Below are 22,505 nucleotides of genomic sequence, written 5' to 3' on the forward strand. Positions count from 1 at the left end.
TCTTCAAAATAGGCAACATGAATGGTGTGAACCAGTTGTCAAAAGTGTGTCCACCAAACCACCGTAACTTGGTTTGATTGCAACGTGTACTGGAGAGATCATTTTCAGTACAAGTTGTCCATATTTTCTCTGTTTTTCAGTTGACATAAGGTGGTGCAATATCCCCTGCTGCACACAAGCATTATTGGCATGCATGCCTTAGATGAATTTTGTATCCTCTCAGGGTGCTTAGCTTCACTTCTTGCAGTCAACATCTTCATCTATTACTGCTCTTGAACGTCAAATTTTTTCCACAGTTCTCTGGGTCAACACTGATTTGTGTCTTTGCATGAATCCTCCTGTCCAATCCTTTCCAGGTTGGTTATTTTTGAATCTCACTTCCTTCTTCCCACCGTGGTCCAAGTACTAGAAGGGCTTGACAATACACTGAAGACTGACCGAATTGGCAGGAAATCCATAATTCGATAGACCAATGATGTGCGCCACACGTTGCAGCTCCTCATATGTAAAAACGTGAGCTCTACCAACAGCATGGAAATGTTTCTGTTGGAGCTTGCAGCGTAATGTGTTTTTGCGATTACAAATTTTTGGTGCTGCTTGATGAATCGATGAAGTTTTGATTCTCATGGCTTTCAAGGTTTCATACATCCTTTCTCTGTATAATTCTTGCCTGGTCGAGTTACAAGTGCATGTTTTGGGTTGGTGGGCATGGCTGGTCAATTATGATACTAAGAAAAAGTGGTCGTACTTGTTACAGCAAATGGATTGTCTTTGGGTTTGTCCCTAAGTTGCGCCACTCTGTGTTGACTTTTTACAGTTTTGAGGTTATAAGAAAAGAGGTGTTAGAAGATTTAATTCTCAAAGTAAATACCTGTCAGTAATGTAAAATGCGCAGTTTTCTCTTGATGTATGACAGTTTCCAGTAAACAATCCACCTTGAAAAATCGGCACGAAAAGCAAAAACTATTTACTCAGACGGCAGTGGCAGCTTCCGAATGTTATTTCAAAAGCCGATAATTATGCGTTGTCCCCAATGTTATCTCCTTATCCCATAGTTACTCCATTTTACAGTAAATAAGCATTGCCTCTTTCACAGTGTCCTTTACTAAAGATTTTACAATGTTAACCTTCCCTTTTCAGGCTTTTCACTGCGGAGAATCATAACGACATAGCATGGAACATCACTTTTCTTAGCCTAGTGAAGAACGGTCTAAAGCGAAGTTATGAGACAACATCCGTGATGCAAAATGTTCGGATAATAGAACCTGTCAGAATTAAGAAAGCAGCAATGGTATTGAGTCTATTGAAGGCAAAAACAGATTTCAAAACCGACTATTATGTTAATGACAAAGGTTGTACGGTAAATATTAAACGGTGCTGAGATGCGAAAAAATAGGAAAACAGGCGTCCAAACATTCCGAAAAAAATTGACATTTATTTTCTAGAAGTTTTGAAATCGCTCGAACTGAAATTGAAAGACGATACAGTGAACGTTTTTACCATATCTATTGTATTTTGTTCCCAAACTTAATGACAAATTATTTCTAAAGAACTGCATTTTTCTCCCTCAATAGAGCTGTCCTTTTAACTACCAAAAATTGTTTTCAGAGAAAATTGTTTCATCAGGTTACGTTGTTACCCACGCACTGCATAGTTTTTTTTTTCTCCAGCGTATTGTATAGCTGCCAATAAATGAAGAAGAATACACAAAAGCACAAAATACACTACAGTGTTTTAACGCGTGCGAGAGCGACAAGAATAGGTTGGTTAACTTCCGATGTTGACAAGCGACGCCACTTTTCCCTTTCCGCTATTTCATGACGTAGACGTTTTCCCGTGTCGTTTCATTTTCTAGTGTGAAACGACTTAAGTCTCCCAAAATTCATTTTTTACAAATTTTTAAAATACTAAGGTGATAACAGTTTCTTTTCAGTCCTATTATTATATTTGCGCCACCAAAATATTTTTTTAAATTCTCCGTTTTTTCACAACAGGAAGGGGGACATACATGTCCCATGAACCAATACAAGATACCTTTTCTGCTGACTGACTGATTTTGTAATTTTTTTTTAGCAAGAAACAGGATTTTGCAGAGAATAAAATAACTACAGATTATACATGCATGTAATCTTTTTATTTGTGAAGAGCCAGTGTAAAAAATATTCATTACAATTCAGTTTTCATGATACATGATCAATACTTCCAAAACTTTTCATGTCATGAAACTTGTTAAAACATGGTGTGGCACAGAGTGGTACACCACAAGCAGTGCAAACAACTTTTGTTCTCTTCTCTTTGGAGTTTGTGCTGCAGAATCTGCATCGCTTCCTAGTGCCACTGTCTTTCGGTACATATTTGCCTACGTTCACGAGCCGGTCATCATCTGGTGCACTACAGACTCCTCTCTTTGCTGGGAAGAAAGTGGGCATTGATCCCCTCTTTTTCCTGGATGAATACCCATTAATCAATTGTCTTGCTAATCTTTGCAAATAATGTCTGCTGGGATACATGTGTCCCACTAATTTTATTTCGATTATAAGATAGTACAGTCGCTGAGAAGTATTTGTACTAAAAATGATTATTAAGTTAATAATAAGATGAATTACGTACTTCAGACGTCGCTGGAAAGTGAGAGATGATGAAAACTGAAGAATGACATAAATAAGTGGCGTCGCAGCAGCCATATATACACGCCAGTCAACAAAAGTAGTCACCGCTTCCCTATTGCCTTTGCAGTGCAGTCCCGATTTTTTTCTTAGGTTCAGTACAGTCGTCCCTAGATGGCAGCACCGTGCAGAGCTGGGTAACATATATCCCGACACTCGAACTGGCGCTCAAAGTTAGTGGGACATATATGACCCATCAACCATGAAAGGGTTAAGAAAGGCAGGGGTGAATTTAATTTACTATAATTAAAAAAACTGTCAAAGGCGAGTCACAAATGAGTAAACTAATTTGCTGAATGCATCGCTCTTGTGTTTCCACTTATTACATCAACAAACTGATAGTGATTAAGGCTATGTCGCCTCTGCTGCATTGTAGATTACATCTCACCGGATGAGCTGTTCTCAGTCACGGAGCCCCAGTAGAGCGCCTGCGGGAAGACGGGAGCGTTGTCGTTGACGTCTGTGACGGCGATGTGGACGTCGGCATACCCCACCAGTCCCTGGCCCGCCTCGTCCTGAGCGAAAGCCGTGAAGCGCCAGTGCGGTCTCCCATCCGGTGGATCGCGGTCCAGCGCCTGATACGTGCAACAATAATCTCACCTCTACAGCAGTAACGAAGCTCAGTACTGTTGGTCATTTACACACACACACACACACACACACACACACACAGAGAGAGAGAGAGAGAGAGAGAGAGAGAGAGAGAGAGAGAGAGAGAGAACTGCATGCAATTTCAAAACATGGAAGGCAAGCTAGCAGCACAGTTGACAAAGTAGTGTTTGATTCATTGTTGAGTACAATTAGAGGACGATTGTTAAGGTCTCTTTTCGCAACTACTGAATCGTTGTGTTTCACACCGATTCGTATACAAATTAGTGTTGCTTTGAAACCTCCTGGCAGATTAAAACTGTGTTCTGGACCGAGACTCGAACTCGGGACCTGTGCCTTTCGCAGACAAGTGCTCTACCAACTGAGCTACCCAAGCACGACTCACGCCCCGTCGTCACAGCTTTACTTCTCCCGGTATCTCGTCTCCTACCTTCCAAACTTTACAGAAGCTCTCTTGGCAGAAGTAAAGCTGTGAGTACGGGGCGTGAGTTGTGCTTGGGTAGCTCAGTTGGTAGAGCACTTGCCCTCGAAAGGCAAAGGTCCCGAGTTCGAGTCTCAGTCCGGCACACAGTTTTAATCTGTCAGGAAGTTTCATATCAGCGCACACTCCGCTGCAGAGTGAAAATCTCATTCTGGAAACATCCCCCAGGCTGTGGCTAAGCCATGTCTCCGCAATATCCTTTCTTTCAGGAGTGCTAGTTCTGCAGGGTTCGCAGGAGAGCTTCTGTAATGTTTGGAAGGTAGGAGACGAGAAACTGGCATAAGTAAAGCTGTGAGGACGGGGCGTTAGTCGTGCTTCGGTAGCTCAGTTGGTAGAGCACTTGCCCGCAAAAGGCAAAGGTCCCGAGTTCGAGTCTCGGTCCGACACACAGTTTTAATCTGCCAGGAAGTTTCATATCAGCGCACACTCCGCTGCAGAGTGAAAATCTCATTCTGGAATGTTGCTTTGGTTGTTACGTGGCGAAAAGAAGTCACGACGGAAAGATTCGTAGACGTAACGCTAGTCTCCTAGATTAATGTCAATATAAATGATTTAATATTAAAATATATACTGTTTGACAACTGAAAAGTAACAACGACACTGGCTAAGGATCAACTGTCAGTTAATACAGGACAACAGACAACTGCTACGGAACGCCAAACCAAAGGAAATGTAGAGGGTGGAACGTGTTAACTAGAGCGAAGTTTGTGCACTCTGTATGCATTCGACCGTTCATGCAGTACGGTATTCGACGAAGGTTGTTTTGGTAACCGAGTAGTATAGTGCTCCGGGTGGTAAAAGCAATAAGCCCGTAAGACATCATTTGAGCGCTTACGATCGTGAACGAGCAGTTGAATGGCTCAAGGCCGGTAAAAGTGTCACTAATGTGGCCGCAATAATGGGTGTGTCCAAAAGTGTCATCTCGCGATTAAAAAAAGGCCGCTGAAATGCTACGTGACAGCATGTCGCTGGTCGCAGAAGGATCACCACACTGCAAGACGTCGATACGTAGCCGTATTGTCGGGCAGAAACACGATCTCGTAGTTTGGTGCTGAGCAGTGTAGTTAACGGTCGCGAATGCTAGCGGTGGACGGCAATTCCTGCATTCACAAGTGAGGCAATTTGTTGTTCGTGTGCGGGATTAATTTGAAAGTGAGGGGTGTAATGAAGGACCTATTCTCCCTGTATCAAACACAGTGCAACGAACAGCCGATGCGCTTGGTATTGGAACTGTTACAGTAAAACGCGTGACTAAGGCAAAACATATAGACCTTGACAATGGTGACAAAGCCTTCAAGCTAAGCACGCGAGGTAAACGCAGAAAGGGTACGAAGCGAGTGACAGCTATCGACAGTTTTAATCAGTCTGCAATTCGACACCACATTTACAATTATTGATGTAAAGGTGAATTGCCAACTAGGAAAAAAGTATAGTTTCTCTTTGTGAGGCAGGGCTGTTTTCCGGCGGTAAGACGTCGCTTTCTTCGGTTCTGATTCTTTTAGGCTTCAGGTATAAAACATGCAACAATCGTAAATTTGTAATGGAGAGGACGGACATAGTAATACTGCTCTGCAGTTTCCCGAGAAAAATGTGCAATATTGTCTTTGACAAAGTCATATTTACGGATGAGACTTGGATTAATACAAACCACAGTGTTTCACACATTTGGACTGACGACACGAGTTCTTCAGTTCTAAGACAACCAACCGGGAAAGGTGGAAAATTAATTGTTTGCCATGCTGGAACAAGTGCAGGGTTCATAAATGGTGTTTTGTGGGCTTTCAATTCGAATAAGTTGGGAACTTTCCGTGAAGAAATGAATGCCGCGAGTTGCATCTCATGGCTTCCAGATAAACTTCTTCCGAATATTCCTCCCGAGTCTATTGTAATGATAGATAAATTAATCCACCTTACCATTCTACTCAGTGGAGAAAGCTTCGACTATGTCAAATAGAAAAGCTTGTTTAGCTTAACAAGCCACAAGCTCTTGTACACACAGTCGACGAAATCGCTGGAGTCGCTGGTCACAGAACTATTCCTTTGCCACCATACCATTGCACGTACAATGCCATTGATCTTATTTGGGCTCAAGTGAAAGGAAATGTGGCGAGAAATAACACACGTCCACCTTTCTCACAAAGCAAGGAGTTAAAATTGCTTCATCAAGCTTTGAATGAAGTTATAGCAGATATGTGGCGATCCGCGGTTCTACTCACGAAAAAAAAATCATTGAAGACGCTTGGGAGAGAGGATTCGTGGAGACCCATTGGAAAACATTATTATTAACCTTGGTGAAGTAGATGATAATACGAGTGCCAGCAGCAGCTCTGAGGACGAGGTTTCAGTTGATCGTAAGATTTCCAGATCCTACTCCGACTACGAGAATCTTGGCGTGTCTTCTTTATCGGATTGACGCAGTACATGGCGAGTTCACAATTCAGTTATTCTTGTTTAATATTCTCGTGTAGAAACGTGAGCTGCATTCTTATGTAAAGTAAGAATTTGAGAAAACTTATTTCGGCACATATCACGAGTGTTTGTTACATTTCTTTTACGGAAAGATTTTAATAAATGACACAACTTTGTAGTATTTTTTGAAGCTTAACTACCGCAGTTTGAAAGTGATTCCTTTATAGAATATGTATTACAAAAGCAATCAGTGATAATTTTAGCAAAGGGTAATTAATATGTTGCCATAACTATTTACTCTCTCGTATTGCTTTATTTAACCATTATTTCTTAAGATACGCACACGTATGTTTCTGAACTTGTTTATAAGGTATATTACGTCTGTCGGAAATGCAGCGTTTTTAACAACTTCAGGCGAATTGCCGAATGGAACCGTGGAATGACACAAGTATCATTAATTAACATTGGAAATTTTATGAATAAATAATAACTCACGAATCTTGAATTCTACCATGGTAGCAACTCACTTTATTGATAAATATCCTTCAGTAATAACACTTCTTGTTCAACCGTGTGGGATCCGTACCAGACAGGGTTGATAGAAGAGATAGAGAAGATTCAACCGTGAATGGCTCGGAGTACTATGGGACTTAACATCTATGGTCATCAGTCCCCTATAACTTAGAACTACTTAAACCTAACTAACCTAAAGACATCACAGAACACCCAGTCATCACGAGGCAGAGAAAATCCCTGACCCCACCGGGAATCGAACCCGGGAACCCGGGCGCGGGAAGCGACAACGCTACCGCACGACCACGAGCTGCGGACTTCAAAGGAGAGCAGCGCGCTTCGTTACAGGATCATTTGGTGATCGCGAGAGCGTTGCGGAGATGATAAAATCCAGTGGAAGACTCTGCAGGAGAGACGCTCAGTAGCTCGGTACGGGCTTTTGTTGAAGTTTCGAGAACATACCTTCACCGAGGAGTCAAGCAGTATATTGGTCCCTCCTACGTATATCTCGCGAAGAGACCATGAGGATAAAATGAGAGAGATTAGAGTCCACACAGAGGCATACCGACAATATTTCTTTCCACGAACAATACGAGACTGGAATAGAAGGGACACCGATATAGGTAGTCAAGTTACCCTCCGCCACACGCCAACAGGTGTCTTGCGGAGTATGGATGTAGATGTAGATGTTTTGGAAAAAAAAAAAAAAAAAAAGAAATAAAAAAAAGAAAGGAAAGACACACAAAATAAATGCGAAAAGTGTCGGTTATGTTTTCTCATCTGTCCTGCCGTGTGTGTATCATGGAATCAAATTCCCTCTTCGATTGTCGTCGGCCTCTGTAAGCCAACAGACGAGGCCGTTCTGTACGCTTTTGTGCTGTACGTGTTCCTTCACGCTTCCACTTCACTATCACATCTGAAACATTGGACCTTGGGATGTTTAGGAGTGTGGAAGTCTCGCGTACAGATATATGACACAAGTGACACCCAATCACCTGACCACGTTCGAAGTGCTTCATCCTGCTCTCTGACGATGTCTAATAACTACTGAGGTCTCTGATATGGAGTACCTGGCAATAGGTGGCAGCACAATGCACCTAATATGAAAAACGTATGTTTTTGGGGGTGTTCAATATGGTTCAAATGGCTCTGAGCACTATGGGACGTAACTGCTGTGGTCATCAGTCACCTAGAACTTAGAAATACTTAAACCTAACTAACCTAAGGACATCACACACATCCATGCCCAAGGTAGGATTCGAATCTGCGACCGTAGCGGTCGTGCGGTTCCAGACTGTAGCGCCTACAGTAGCGCCGGCTTTTGGCGGTGTCCGGATACTTTTGATCACGTTGTGTATGCTACCGCCGACTGATGCAAATGGGCCAGTAAACTCTTTGGTCATGGGCGAGGGCATATTTTGCAAGGGGAAGGGAGGCCAGCTGTGTCTTAGTGACGTATTAACTGCTTATTTTTGTTGACATCCAAAAGGATTTACTCACTCGATAGACTATACTATTTTTATGCAGATTTATCATTTTAAATGTCATGACATCAGTGGTACACAAATGAAAATATATTTTGTGAATATTTTCTAGCTTTATGTTCTGTAACTGGATACAATAGATCTGATCTTATGGGCTTGCGATTTCAGATCTTTAGAAAAAAATGACAACCATACATGTATTAATAACATACAAAGACGAACTTTACGTTCATACCAGAAAGGTATTTTGTTAGTAAGGAAGAGAGATCGGAACACTTTTTCAGACATTCGCCTCTATGATAGAAGTGTAGTATATTTTCTTTTTCCATTTCGAAATGACAGCATTCACTTTAAGTGTGGTGCCGATTTTTTTATGAAATTATTAAAATTACTCTGCAAAAGTAAGATTTTTCCAAATGTGAAAAACTACTCCAATGAACAAAATGGTCAGGTAGCTAGGAACAAATATTCTATCCAAATTTTGAAAGTGTTGCAGTCGAGAAAATACTGTCAATACTGCATTTACAATGAAATAAGAAAAGTCATGGGATAGCATATGTACACATACAGGTGGCGGTCGCGGACACAACGTATAAAAGAACAGTGCACTGTTGGAGCGGTCATTCATGTGAAAAGGTTTGCGACGTCATTATGTCCGCACGACGGGAACTAACAGACCCTGAACGAGGAATGATAATTGGAACTACATCTACATCTACATCCGTACTCCGCAAGCCACCTGACGGTGTGTGGCGGAGGGTACCTTGAGTACCTCTATCGGTTCTCCCTTCTATTTCAGTCTTGCATTGTTCGTGGAAAGAAAGATTGTCGGTACGCCTCTGTGTGGGCTTTAATCTCTCTGATTTTATCCTCATGGTCTCTTCGCGAGATATACGTAGGGGGGAGCAATATACTGCTTGACTCCTCGGTGCTGGTATGTTCTCGAAACTTCAACAAAAGCCCGTACCGAGCTACTGAGCGTATCTCTTGCAGAGTCTTACACTAGAGTTTATCTATCATCTCCGTAACGCTTTCGAGATTACTAAATGATCCTGTAACGAAGCGCGCTGCTCCCCGTTGGATCTTCTCTATCTCTTCTAGCAACCCTATCTGATACGGATCCCACACTGTTGAGCAGTATTCAAGCAGTGGGCGAACAAGTGTACAGTAACCTACTTCCTTTGTTTTCGCACTGCATTTCCTTAGGTTTCTTCCAATGAATCTCAGTCTGGCATCTGCTTTACCGACGATTAGTGATAAAGGGATAAAGAATCTTTCTTTCTATGTATTCGCAGCACATTACACTTGTCTACATTGAGATTCAATTGCCATTCCCTGCACCATGCGTCAATTAGTTGCACATTCTCCTGCATTTCAGTTCAATTTTCCATCATCCGCAAAAAGCCTCAGTGAGTTTCCGATGTTATCCACGAGGTCAATTAAATATATTGTGAATAGCAAAGGTTTTACGAAACTCACCAGCGGCACACCTGGAATCACTCTTACTTCGGAAGACTTCTCTCCATTGAGAATGACATGCTGCGTTCTGTTATCTAGGAACTCTTCAATCCAATCATACAACTGGTCTGATAGTCCGTATGCTCTCACTTTGTTCATTGAACGACTGTGGGAAACTGTATCGAACGCCTTGCGGAAGTCAAGTAACACGGCATCCACCTGGGAAAGCGTGTCTATGGCCCTGTGAGTCTCGTGGACGAATAGCACGAGCTGGGTTTCACAGGATTCCTACAGAGTAGATTTCTAGTCTTCAGAAAAGTCATCATACTCGAACATAATACGTGTTCCAAACTTCTACAACTGATCGGCGTTAGAGATAGAGGTCTATAGCTCTGCACATCTGTTCGACGTCCCTTGTTGAAAACGGGGATGACCTGTGCTCTTTTCCAATGTTTTGGAACGCTACGCTCTTCTAGAGACCTACGGTACACCGCTGCAAGAAGGGGGGCACGTTCCTTCTCGTACTCTGTGTAAAATCGAACTGGTATCCCATCAGGTCCAGCGGCCTCTCCTCTTTTGAGATATTGTAATTGTAGACGTACGGGACATTTCATTTCGAAAATCGTTAGGCAGTTCCGTATACTGGCGTACACAGCGTCATGAGCGTGCCGGTGGTACCATATTTCAAGTATTACCCCTCACCCCGAACAAGGCAGTGGCCGACGGCCTTGACTTAATGATAGCAGCGGCGTTTGATCAGAGTTATCAGAGCTAAAATAAAACAAAGACTGCCCAAAATAATCGCAGAAATCAATGTGGAACGTGCGACGAACTTATCTGTTAGGACAGTGTTGCGAAATTTGACGTTAGAGGGCTATGGCAGCAGACGACCGAAGCAAGTGGCAATGCTAACAGCACGACATAGCCTGCAGCGCCTCACCTGGGCTCGTGACCCAGATCGGTTGGACCCTAGACGGCTGGGAAACCGAAGCATGGTCAGATGAGTTCCGATTTCAGATGGCAAAAGATGATGGTAGGGTTTTAATGTGGCTCAAGCAAAGCCATGGACTCAAGTATGCAACAAGGCACTATACAATCTTGTAGTGGCTCCATAATGGTGTGGGCTGTGCTTGCATGGAATGAACTGGGTCTTCTGGATGTACGGCTACTTGCAGACCATTTGCAGCCATTCATGGACTTCATGTTCCCAAACAACGATGGAATTTTTATGGACGACAGTGCATCACGTCACCGGGCCACAATTGTTCTCGATTAGTTTGAAGAACATTCTGGACAACTGGTTTGGTCATCCATATCACCTGACATGAATCCCATCGATCATTTACGGGACATAATCGAGAAGTCAGTACGTGCACAAAAACCTTCACCGGCAGTACTTTAGCAATTATGGATAGCTAAGAAGCAACACGGCTCAGTATTTCGGTTGGGGACTTCCAGCCAAATATTAAGTCCAAGCCACATCTAGCTGCTCCACTACTTTAAGCAAATGGTGGACTTGAATTAAGTAACGATTACGGCACCTCAACTCAACCGCTCGATACCAGCGATATTCTACGTGTATCTGTTAACTACTTAACTTATTTCTGGGACAACATTCAGATTTGATTTAATTTGTGATACATCGATATGTTTATATTGCAATGATATAATTCTTATGTGTGTTCTTTCTTTTGTCACTATGATCTTTGACGTACTTGTAACTCTGATTTTTGGGCGCGTAAGCGATTATTAGTTGTTAGAGAGTAGGACCTTGAGAAGGTCAAGTCTTGGACGTCATGTTGGAAAGACGCATATTGTAGTCAGCTTGTAAAATGTGAACTTTAACAGTGACTGTGAGGAAGATGTTTTCAAGTATGTTTTGTATTGTGAAGTGATGTTTTTTGTGTTACGTGATATTGCAATAAAAGAAATTACAAGGAAGTGTAACTTAAAGTTTAATCTTCAAGAATGGTTTGTGAAGCGCATCTACAAAACTTCTGAATATAGCAGAATAAAACCTAGGCTTTTTTGCATCCGAGCTTGGAATCATCACCACCTAGATTTTCGACGATTGAGCCATGATTTTACAACGAGACCAGCGTTGGAAACACGAAAAGATGAGTGCCTAGTTTATTCATTATTACATGAAATGACTTTATTAACTGTGCTCTAATGACACCTGCCACATAACAACTATGTTGTTGCCGAAAATGCAGTATTTAGCAGCGTGAGCAACACCACAATTATTATTAAATGTTGACCTTTGTTGTGGTAGGGTTGTTAGAACCGAGACGACATTAATAGGTAACCCATGACTTTTGTCAACTCAGTGTAATAGTGTTTGTGTTATATTACTACTCTACTACGTACAAGCAATCTGTAACAGAAATCAAATTAAGAAAAAGATATATCAAAAACTAGTCACATGTTAAAAATATTTTGAAACAGAAGTTATTGGAAACTGACAGAAATATCCATTTGCGAGACAGAGAAAACTATTAAGACATTAAAGAAAGTCATGTCATTAGTAAATATCACGTCTTCCATGGTAAAGAGACCTTCTGTTGCAAGGTACAGGATGGTGCATGATGACGAAGTATGGCTTAAACATTAACATATTTTGTAGCTACACTGCGCGACAAAATTTAAGGGTCACTTTTCGAAACCCCGTAATTGCCTCCCATTGCGGGGCGTAAGTCTGAAATTTGGCTCTAACGTGCCTACAACATTCTTCTGTAAAGGCGCAAAAGCGTGGCGCCCTGTGACGTCAGCCTCGGGCTCGGCAACACTTCAAACAGCAAGGTGTCGGCACATGCGGAAAGAAAGGCCAGAGCTCAGGAGTTCATATAAGCTGTAGTGTGGGTTAATGATGTCACATTGGCAAGAAATTTCACTAGCATTCTGCTCAACGCCACCATGGACGTGTCACACGATGGGAAGGCCGTCACAGCCCCTCTCATCCAAATTTCACTCCTCCTTTCGACGCCTCTGCGATGGAGGGCAGAACCGCGACACCAAGAGTTGAAATCACACGGTTTGTTTACGGGTGGCGGAGGAAAATATTTCAGACACATAAACGCTCAGAATACCCACGAAAAGGCCTCAGGAGGTAACGAGAAGAGCGTCATTGAAATCACCCCTTCTTTTGGGGCGGTGATTGCGACATATTCCGCAGTGGAAAATGACAGTTCCCAGTGCAATGAGGAAGGCAAAGATGTTCTTGACAACCTTTGGCGTTTCGTCGTCCTCAGACTTTCAAGCGTTCTCTAAGAACATTGTGGAGCTGCATTCCCACTGAACGTCGTTGCAGCCCCTTGGAGTGGAGCTCGACCGCAGTTTTTGCTGTCGTGTATAGGCTGGAACCACCAGGCACCGTTCAAAGCTATTCGACAAAATTTGAACGTGATCCGTGCCCTCAAAGGGTACTTATGTTTGTTTAGTCCTCCTGTTTTCCGCCATCCAGTGGGGTGATATCCCGGTAATGCAACCTTAACGTGTGCTTGAATAAAACAGTACCTCTCACGAAACTTTGTTGAGCGCGTTAGAAGTGCACTTCAGAAATTTCGACACCAAATCTACATGGCGGCTGCTCTAACACCTGAGGGCTAGGCAACCCCTTCGACATCTTATTGGTGCGGTTTGCCTTTCTTCAGGCGATAGAACAACCATCACGCCGAAATGGTGTCGAAGTTAGTGACAGGTACATTTGTAACGTGCTCAAAAAAGATGCTAGGGTCTACGAGGGTGTTGCCGAACTGGAGGTTGGGGGGGGGGGGGGGGGGTCTTAGAGGGAGCCTCTACTGTTCTATTTATGTCTACGCTGATGCTTAGCTATCGAGAGATTACGAAACAGAAAAAATCTTTGAATTTGCAGATCACCTTCAAATTTCATTGAATGGTTCTAAACGGTTCTTAGTAGTTCCAACCTGTACACAACAGCAGAAATGGCGGTCGTAGGTTCGAATCCTGGAAGGGGCATGGATGTGTGTGATGTCCTTAGGTTAGTGAGGTTTCAGTAGTTCTAAGTTCTAGGGGACTGATGACTTCAGATGTTAAGTCCCATAGTGCTCAGAGGCATTTGAAACATCCGGGGGTGTCAGAAGAGTCAAACGTTGCGCTGCACTCCAAAGGCGTGAAATCATGTTCAATAGGGATGTAGCCCCACAATGTTCTTAAAGAAGGATTGAAACATACGGGGTGTCAGCAGCATTAAAGGTTGCGCTAAACTCCTAAGGCGTGCGATCATGTTCAATAGGGCTATAGCGCCACAATGTTCTTAGAGAAGGGTTGAAACATCTGGAGATATCAGCAGCTTCAAGGGTTGTCAAGAATATCTTGCCGGCCGGTGTGGCTGTGCGGCTATAGGCGCTTCAGTCTGGAACCGCGTAACCGCTGCGGTCTTAGGTTCGAATCCTGCCTCGGGCATGGATGTGTGTGATGTCCTTAGGTTAGTTAGGTTTGTAGTTCTAAGTTCTAGGGGACTGATGACCACAGCTGTTGAGTCCCATAGTGCTCAGAGCCATTTGAACCATTTGAAGAATATCTTCCTTTCGCTCAGCGCACTGCGAACTGTCGTTTTCGAGCGCGAAATATGTGGGAGTCAATGAACCAGGGAAAGGGGCGCTTCCATTCACACCTTGAGGCCTTCTTGTGTCGACTTTGAGCGCTGGTATGTCTGAAATGTTTTCCTAGGCCACCCATAAGCAGACCGCGTGGTTTCAGGGCAGTGTGTCGTGGTTCTGAGCGGCATTGCAGCAGCATCAAAAGAAGGTGTGCAATGTGGTTAACAGACGCTGTAACGACCTTCTCATTGCAGAGGCATCAAAAGAAGGGGTGAAATGTGGGTAACAGAGGCTGTAACGACACGTCCATGAGGGCGCTGGACAGAATTGCGCTGAAATTTGGTACCAACGTAACATCATCAACCAACCTTACAGCTCTCGTGAACAATTGAGCTGTGGCCTTTTCTGTTTGTTTTTTGTCTGTGTCGACAATTTTCCTGTTTGAAGCTTCGCTGAACTCGTGGGTGAGGTCACAAGGCGTTACGTTTTTGCGCCATTACAGATGAAGTTTGTAGGCGCCTTTGAGAGAAATTTAAAACTTAAGCTTCGCAATGGAAGACAATTACTTGCTTTCGAAAAAGTGATGCTTTAGTTTTGTCGCGCGCTATAGTTTTAGAAATATCGCCATAAAACTCTGTAACTGAAGAATTAACAATATCCTCAAAACAACTTTAATATATTATACAGCACATGTAAACTCGCAGTATTTAAAGACACTGAACAAAACACAGTCTCATGTGACACAATAGTAAAAACAGTAGAAATGTCGGAAACTGTATATGGTGGCCTCTAGTGGCAAAATGTCGTACTAGTGTCTGCCCCCTACATGTTATTGTGAATGTGTCATTAAGCTGAAAAACCGACCATTGTGTGGCCCTATGTTCATTATCCTTCTTGTTCAACATTCTCCCCTATGCGTAATTTACCTTCAAAACGTATTGAATGGATGGCTGTCACACGTTTGAGATACGATAAGTATTCTCGTACTTTTTCTCAAATTTAGTTCACGGGGCACGACGTGTACTCAAACTCACTCTATCAGTGACATAAAACAAGGCAATTTCACAATCTTGCTTCCTGCTGGATAAATTACCGCGGACGCATGCGGTCGTTAATAAATAGAAAGGTACAGCATGTAACACAACAGAAAAACAAAAGAAATAATCAGATGCAACGGGGAATGTTCCAAGGCAAACAGGTCGCTGCGACGGACGAGTAACGCACCAAAATAAAATCCCCTTAAAAACAATTGAGCAGTGTGCCCTGCATTTGAGACAGCAATGAAAACAAGGCTACTGGACCTAAACTAAAGGTCTATGCTTAAACAGCCCTACCAAAACTATGACAGATCCCTTCAGTTTGCAGATATTTGGCTTCTCCGGTGGATCCGTTGTTTAGTGCATCGAAAGATTACGTGACTGCCCAGAAAAGCGACTGCTGGAAAGACAACATCCCGCACTGTTCCCTGGAATTTGTTTGGAACCAGCACTGAACGGGGGCCGCATTCTCAGCTAATACGATTATTAAACAAGCATGTGTTTCTCCTAAGTGGATCCAGGAGAACGTTGCAATTTCTGTCTGTTTCATCTGACTGTGGTCAAAACTCCACGGATCCACTTAGGTTATGCTAAATAGATTTGATTTTGAACAATAGTAATCCGGACGAATCACGCATTTTGTTAAACTAACAGATACATTTTAATTAATTTTCTTGAAATTCATAATGTCAGAGTGCGATGAAAGTCAGCAGTGGTATCGTTGACAATACCGTCCCTGAGTAATGTGCGTGGTATTGTTCATCTTTCATTCCTAAAGGAACAGTTCCTATCAAGGATGACGTTCAAAGCGTGCAATGATTACTGCAAAACTTTAAAGTGTCCTTGAGTACCTGATGCACAGGCCGGTATTATTACTTGCCGCCAGTCGATTGCAATCTCTGGAGATTGTTAAACGCATCTATCACTACCAATAGTTTTCATTATATTTACTGTTAGAAACAAATAAGGAAGTCTGGTCTCGCAAATTAAGAGACCCATTAATACATCCGTCGTTTGTAGATAGGCTGAAGGGAGTTTTTTCCGAGCAATTAATTTATGTTGCATCTATAGGTAACTGGAAAAAAGCCAAGATAGCTCCTGTATATAAGAAGGGTAAAAGAACGGACCCGCAAAATTACAGACCAATACCAACAAAAGCGTTACTGAAGAAGAGAAATTTGTTAACATCGAGTATAGATTTAAGTGAAAGGAAGTCGTTTCTGAAAGTATTTGTATGGAGTGTAGCCATGTATGGAAGTGAAACATGGACGACAACTAGTTTGGACAAGAAGAGTATAGAATCTTTCAAAATGTGGTGCTACAAAAGAATGTTGAAGATTAGATGGGTAGATCATATAACCAATGAGGAGGTATTGAATAGGATTGGGGAGAAGAGAAGTTTGTGGCACAACTTGACTAGAAGAAGAAATCGGTTGGTGGGACACGTTCTGAGGCATCAAGGGATCACCAATTTGGTATTGGAGGGCAGCGTGGAGGGTAAAAATGGTAAAAATGGTAGAGGGAGATCAAGACATGAATACACTAAACAGATGCAGAAGGATGTAGGTTGCAGTAGGTACTGGGAGATGAAGAAGCTTGCACAGGCTAGAGTAGCATGGAGAGCTGGATCAAGCCAGTCTTAGGACTGAAGACCACAACAACAACAACACCTTAACATCGGTTTGTTGAACATATTCTGAGTTCAAATATAATAAATTTACTTTAGACCGAAAAGCTTAGGTCCAAGAATCAGCACGGTTTTAAAAAGGATCGCTCATGCGAAACTCGCCCTTTTCTCACACGATATGCCACGAACTATGCATGAAGGGCAACACACAGGTTCCATCTTCCTAGATTTGCGAGAACCATTTGAGCCTGTTAACAAAGGTACGAGCACATGGAATAGCTTCCCAGATATGTGAGTGGCAGACTTCTTAAAAGAACCCAGTACGTTGTCCTCGATGGCGAATGCTCATCAGAGTCAAGGGTATCATTAGGAGTGCCCCAGGGAAGTGTGACAGAACCAATGTTATTGTTTGTATACGGAAATGATCTGGCGGCAGGGTGGTTAGCAGTCTGCAGCTGTCTATTGGTGACGCTGTGGTTTAAGGGAAGGTGCCACCGTTGATTGACTGTAGGAGGATACACATATGACTTAAACTGAATTTCTAGCTGGTGTGACGAATGACAGATCATTCTAAATGTAGAAAAATGTAAGTTAACGCATATGACTGGGAAAAACTAACCCGTAATGTTAGAATACAACAATGTTCTGCTTGTCACAGTCACGTAGTTGAAATCTTCGGACGCGATGTTGCAAAGTGATATGAAATAGGACGAGCATGTGAGAATTGTGGAGAATTTTGGGGAAATGTGTTTCATATGTAAAGGAGTCGGAATATAAGATACTAGTGCGAACTGTTCTTGACTACTGCTCGAGTGTTTGGGGTTCCAAGTCGAATTAAAGGAAGACGTCGATACAGTTCAGACGAGGGCTGCTAGATATGTCACCGGTAGGTTCGAACAACATGCCAGTATTACGGGGACGCTACGAGAGTTGAACTAGGAATACTGGAGGAAAGGCTACATTCTTACTGACGAAAAATATTGCAAAAAAAATAATTAGAGAATAGGCATTTGGAGCTGACTGCAGAACGATTCTACTGCCGCCAGCACACATTTTGCGTAGGCTCATACGGAGGCATACAGACAGTCCTTTTTATTTCGCTCTGTTTGTGAGTGGAACTGGAAAGGAAGTGACTAGTAGCGGTACAGGTCACGCCCCCCCCCCCCCCACCCCTCCCTCCCTCCCACTCCACCAGGCACCATGCGGTGTATGTACGGAACTGTGGATGTAGGCGACGACCTTTTTCGTCTGTCCACAAATACTGACAGTGAGGAAGTCCCAGAACACTGGCAGAATTGCAGCTGTGAGGATGGGTCCTGAGTGGTGTATGGGTAGCTCAGTCGGTAGAGCACTTGCCCGCGGGTCCCGAGTTCGGGTCTCGGTCAAGGCACACAGTTTTAATTTGCCAGGAAGTTTAATGAGAAAGTTAATTTTGATTACTCTCTTTCGCAAACTAGTTGAAGTTCAAGATATGTGTCTGTTATAATGAATATTAAGCACGTTTAGGATGTGATAAGATCAAAGGCGTCTGCTGATTTAACCATAGGTATTGTACCTACATGGTGCAACGTCTGCTTCTTTCCTCACTTGGAGCCAGACATGTGTTTTTCAGGATGCTATATGTTGTGTCACTGTGTACAATAGCGCGTAAAAAGCTCATAATGAAATGAGGAAGCAAGCTGGTGATCCTTTATAAACGCGCAACCTGATTAATTGCAGAATTACAAGTAAACTAGGATATAAGAGGAGATTTAGGTTAGTTATGTCATGTTCCGTAGATCATTTATACGATTATTTTATCGATATGATGTGGAACAAGTCGGATTACAAGATATATATACACACACATGAATAGTGCTAATATTAATATTACTGAAATTTTTAGTTTCCACACATGCAACCACATCTAGAGGTACAATTTTACTTTTTACCAGTTCTGAAACAGAAACTCGTCCATGGAATAGAAGGAGATGTCCAAAAGAAATGATTTTAAGCTACATTTGAAACCTGGTCTCATACCTGCCAGATATTGTATGTTGTTAGGCAAATGATCAAAGAGTTTTGTTGCTCAATAATGTACTCCTTTTCGAGCAACTGACAGCTTCAATAACGGATAGGAAAAGCCATTTTTCCCTCTAGTGTTGTACGTATGAACATCACTGTTCTTCGCTTATTGAGATTGATTATTTATAACGAAATCATTAGCGAATATATGTACTCCGATGGTGCAGTTAAAACACCTAACTCCTACCTAATACCTAACGCCTAAACGACGTCCTAACGTCCTAGGGTAAACACCAATAATTATTCTCACTGCTCTCTTTTGTGCAATCAACAATTTATGTCTATGTGGTGAATTACACAAGAAAACTATACCATAAGATATTATTGAGTGGAAATATGCAAAGTATGTTAGGAGGCTGATCTGTTTATTACCAAGACTAGCGATTATACAAAGAGTGAAAGAAGCTGAACTTGTTTGAGAAGTTCAGCAATATGCTATTTTCAGTTCAAGTTGTCATCAATGTGAATACCCAAGAATTTGGAGAAATCTACCCTGATAACTGAGCCCTGTTGATGTGCTACATCAATTGTCAGTGTGACTCCGTTCGGTGTACAGAACTCGATATAGTGAGTTTTTTTCAAAATTAAGGGAGAGTCCATTTTCTGAGAACCACTTAGTAATTCCCTGAAAGACATCCTTAACAATATCTTCAGCTGCTTTTTCCCGAATGGGATTTATTATAACACTTGTGTCATCTGCAAAAAGTACTAGTTCTGCTTGCGAAACGTGAAGTGAGAGGTCATTCATATCAATAAGGCACAGCAGAGGACCCAAAATTGAACCCTGTGAGGGGCTCCCTTTGTGATAACTCCCTATTCATTAGACTTGACCACCCTCCCAACATTATTTGTGTTATTCAGCACAACTTTTCGCTTTCTGTTCGTTAAGTATGATTCAAACCAGCTGTGTGTATAGCCTTCAAAGCTGTGTTTTTCTAAGAGTGTGACATGATCCACACAGTCAAATGCCTTGGAAAGATCACAAAAAATACCAACTATCGATAATTTCTTATTTAGGGCTTGTACTATTTGATGGGTAAATGTGTAGATAGCTTTCTTAGTTGATTAACCATTCCGGATCCGAACTGTGACATGCTGAGTAAATTATTTTCACTTAAATGTGAGACTAGTCTTGAATACATAACTTTCAAGATTTTATAAAATGAAGTCAGCAATGAGATTGGTCTATAATTATTTAAGTCACTCTTGTCCCCTTTCTTATGAAGAGGTTTGACATCTGCGTATTTCAGTCTGTCTGGAAAACTTCCCTGTGCCAGCGAAGCATTACATATATCAGTAGGGACTCCACTTATTTAATTAGAACAACAGTTCAAAATTCTGTTAGGGACTCCATCAACATCATATGAACTCTTGTTTTCCAGTAAATTTATATATCCCATATAGTTTTAATCTTATTTCTGTCAGAACACAAAAGCTTCTCGATTTCTTAATGAGCTTAGTCTTTAACGTCCTGGGAGAAACGAGGTCATTAGACACGATGCACAAGCACAGATTAAGAAAGGATAGGGAAGGAAATCGGCCGTGCCCTTTCAAATGAACCATCTTGGCATATGCCTGAAGCGGTTTAAAGAAATCACGGAAAACCTAATTCTGGATGGCCGGACGCGTGTTTGAACTGTTATCCTTCCGGATATGAGTCTGGTGTGCTGACCAATGCACGACCTCGCACGGTTATAGGTTATACGGCGTCTTCTGCGACTGTAATAAAACTCTTGTTTAGAACATACGCATTTCGCTTCTTTTTTTTTTTTTCAACTATCTTCAGCGGCCCTCTCAGGCGCTAGCCACGGGTGACCATGAAGTTGAGTGTGGTCCTCATGAACAAATGATTTCCGTATTCGTATGTCCGCTGTGGGATCCCGAACAACGCGAGTAGCGATACAGAGGAATGATAAACCTGCCTGGATAGGCCACGATCGCGCTTTTACAGAATTCCGACACGTGCTGATAGATGTTCCTCCCTCTTACATGAGACATAACTGTACCTTAATGGCGGTCAAAAAACATTTAAATGCAACTTCTGAATGAAACCTGCTACGTAAACTTTTCATGTTGTTGTTGATGTGGTCTTCAGTCCAGAGACTGGTTTGATGCAGCTCTCCATGCTACTCTATACTGTGCAAGCTTCTTCATCTCCCAGTACCTACTGCAACCTACATGCTTCTGGATCTGTTTAGTGTATTCATCTCTTGGTCTCCCTCTACGATTTTTACCCTCCACGCTGCCCTCAAAAACTAAATTGGTGATCCCTTGATGCCTCATGATATGCCCTACCAAACGATCCCTTCTCCTAGTCAAGTTGTGCCACAAATTTCTCTTCTCTCCAATTCTATTCAATACCTCCTCATTAGTTATGTGCTCTACCCATCTGATCTTCAGCATTATTCTGTAGCACCACTCTATTCTCTCCTTGTCTAAACTATTTATCGTCCATGTTCCACTTCCATACATAGCTGCACTCCAAACAAATACTTTCAGAAACGACTCCCTGACACTTAAATCTATACTTGGTGTTAACAAATTTCTCTTCCTCAGAAACGCTTTCTTTGCCATTGATAGTCTACATTTTATATCCTCTCTACTTCGACCATCATCAGTATTTTGCTCCCCAAATAGTAAAACTTATTTATTTCTTTAAGCCTCTCATTTCCTAATCTAATTCCCGCAGCATCACCCGATTTAATTCGACTACGTTCCACTATCCTCGTTTTGCTTCTGTTTATGTTCATCTTATATCCTCCTTTCAAGACACTGTCTATTCCGTTAAGCTGCTCTTCTAAGTCCTTTGCTGTCTCTGACAGAATTACAATGTCATCGGCGAACCTCAAAGTTTTTAATTCTTCTCCATGGATTTTAATTCCTACTCCGAATTTTTCTTTTGTTTCCTCTATTGCTTGCTCAATATACAGATTGAATTACATCGGGGATAGGCTACAACCCTGTCTCACTCCCTTCCCAACCACTGCTTCCCTTTCATGCCCCTCGACTCTTATAACTGTCATCTGGTTTCTGTACAAATTGTGAATAGCTTTTTGCTCCCTGTATTTTACCCCTGCAACCTCCAGAATTTGAAAGAGAGCATTCCAATCAACATTGTCAAAAGCTTTCTCTAAGTCTACAAATGCTAGAAACGTAGGTTTGCATTTTCTTAAACTATTTTCTAAGATAAATCGTAGGGTCAGTATTGCCTCACGTGTTCCAACATTTCTACGGAATCCAAACTGATCTTCTTCGAGGTCGGCTTCTTCCAGTTTTTCCATTCGTCTGTATTCATGTATTCGTCTGTATTCATGTATTAGTGGACATTAATATGGCAGTCCATTCTTCCTCGAGAGTCGAACCGACAGGAGGTAGAGATGTTCGACGCAGGTGTCTGGAACGACAGTCTAACTCATCTCAAAGTTGCTCCATTGGGTTCAGGTAGAGCCTCCAGGTATCCCCCTCCAATTATGTTACTGTGCGCAAGCCATCGCCTCGCAGATGCTGCTTTATGACAGGGTGCATTGCTATACTGATACAGTCGTCATGTCTGAAACGTTCTTTTTCTGTGCAAAGTACACAATGCTATAAAATG

At 42.2% G+C, this 22,505-nt stretch overlaps 1 protein-coding gene and 1 non-coding gene across 2 annotated transcripts in view; one reads left to right on the forward strand and one right to left on the reverse strand.

Moving 5' to 3' along the window:
• LOC126278935 (putative neural-cadherin 2) overlaps positions 1–22,505 on the reverse strand; it is a 153,430-nt gene that overhangs the window by 77,267 nt on the left and 53,658 nt on the right. The window contains exon 5 of the mRNA XM_049979213.1: positions 3,055–3,241. Coding sequence (XP_049835170.1) covers positions 3,055–3,241 — 187 coding nt within the window. The remainder of the gene's footprint in view (positions 1–3,054; positions 3,242–22,505) is intronic.
• Trnas-cga (transfer RNA serine (anticodon CGA)) lies at positions 3,768–3,842 on the forward strand. Its single transcript has one exon. It is a non-coding gene; the product is annotated as a tRNA-Ser (tRNA).

Source organism: Schistocerca gregaria, chromosome 6 (genome assembly GCF_023897955.1).
Source record: "Schistocerca gregaria isolate iqSchGreg1 chromosome 6, iqSchGreg1.2, whole genome shotgun sequence".
Classification (NCBI taxonomy): Eukaryota; Metazoa; Arthropoda; class Insecta; order Orthoptera; family Acrididae; genus Schistocerca; species Schistocerca gregaria.